Genomic DNA, 1,755 nt, shown 5'->3' with positions numbered 1-1,755 from the left:
TATTCTTATGACTGTAAATACATAATTTTAAAACAAAAATTGAGTTCAAGATCATTGTGCTTAGTGAAATAAAGCAGTCAGAGGAAGCAGTGTCATGTGATTTCACTCACATGGAGTCTGAAAAGGCAAAGCTTGAGGAAGTGAAGGTGGAGGTGGGCAGCAGGGTTGATCTGTGAGGACCAAGTTCCAGTTGGATAGCAGGAAGCAAACAACGCCAGTGGGCTGTGTGCAGAAGGGAGACTATTCATAACATTGATGTGTGTATGTCAAAAAGCTAGCAGAGGCATTGTGGGAGTTCTTTCCTTTCTCGTTCCCCAGACATCTTGTTGGGGATTGTCCTGCCCCTAAGGAGGAAGATGGTGGCCGCAAAGAAGATGAAAAAGTCTCTGGAATCGATCAACTCTAGGCTCCAGCTTGTTATGAAAAGTGGAAAGAATATTCTGGGATACAAACAGACTCTGAAGATGATCAGACAAGGCAAAGCGAAATTGGTTATTCTCGCCAACAACTGCCCAGCTCTGAGGAAATCTGAAACAGAATACTATGCCATGTTGGCTAAAACTGGTGTCCGTCACTACAGTGGCAATAATATTGAATTGGGCACAGCACGTGGAAAATACTATAGAGTATTCACACTGGCTATCATTGGCCCAGGTGATCCTGATATTATTAGAAGCATGCCGGAACAGACTGGTGAAAAGTAAACCAGGAAAGTTTTCCTTTAGTAAAACTTTACCAGAGCTCCTTTAAAAAAAAAAAAAAAAAAAAAAAAAGCTAGAAGGAAGAATTTTGAAATCTTCTGTCGTGAAGGAATATTAATTGTTTGAGCAGATAAATATGTTTAACAGGATTTTGACATTATACAGTGTTATCAAAAAATAATATGGTACTACATAAATTGTGTAGTTTTTGTTTGCACACACATGCACAATAATAATTGGTAAAACTTTAGGTTTTTGAAAGATGCTTATTAGCATTTTGTTGTAATTAGGAGCTTTGTCCAGGAGATGAGAACTGGTTTATAGCTAGCTCTTCCCGAGCCACTCGGCTAACTTGCCATTTGGAGCTCTAGGGAAGCCCTGTAAGCGGCCACGAAACAGAGGCAGGAATGCCTTCCCAATCTGATATAATTTCCTTTTCTGGACCCACATTTCGATGCTTATTCCCTCCCTTCCCACAAAGATAAAAACCAGTATATGTTGGGACTTGTGTAGAGATACTTAAAGAAAGATAGAATGTGTAATAGGAATTCTAATTAATACATTTGCATCTATGGAGAATATTAACAATTTTCATCATGTAGAAAAGATGAAATGTACTCGCTATTTAAATAAAACTGTTAATGATTTGTCTTTTTAAAATTTCTTTTATGCAGCAGGTATTAAATACTATACTAAGCTTAATGACTTTGGTATCATTATCCAAAGTCATAATGGATTGCTGAGAACAAGATTTCTGCAGAGACACATGCTGCTCTTTGGGTAAATGTCTTCAGTAGCATTTTGCAGATTGTTTACATCTTTTATGGAAGTGAATTTATTAAAATTTCAAATGGTACAGGGCTTTACAGGAATTTCATTTGTTAACATTCCTTTATTAAAATCAATAAATAACTAAACATGTACCATTGTATACATCCTTCTTTACATCTATATTTTGTACATTTTATATTCACTTTTCTTTTTTGAATATAATTATTAATTCATGGTTTTTCACAGTCTCCATTTCTCAATTAACAGCTGTAATTATTATCAC

The 1,755-nt window shown here is 36.0% G+C and overlaps 1 protein-coding gene across 1 annotated transcript; it reads left to right on the top strand.

The window, feature by feature from the left end:
- The first annotated feature begins 356 nt into the window (after positions 1–356).
- LOC129673570 (60S ribosomal protein L30-like) lies at positions 357–763 on the top strand. The gene has a single exon (XM_055603427.1). It carries the CDS (start codon positions 357–359, stop codon positions 702–704), a length of 348 nt encoding a protein of 115 aa, XP_055459402.1. The 3' UTR covers positions 705–763.
- Positions 764–1,755: the final 992 nt, after the last annotated feature.

The sequence above is a fragment of the Psammomys obesus genome, unplaced genomic scaffold (genome assembly GCF_907164565.1).
Source record: "Psammomys obesus unplaced genomic scaffold, mPsaObe1.curated_primary_1811, whole genome shotgun sequence".
NCBI classification, from domain to species: Eukaryota; Metazoa; Chordata; class Mammalia; order Rodentia; family Muridae; genus Psammomys; species Psammomys obesus.
This window is presented reverse-complemented; position numbering and strand designations above follow the sequence as displayed.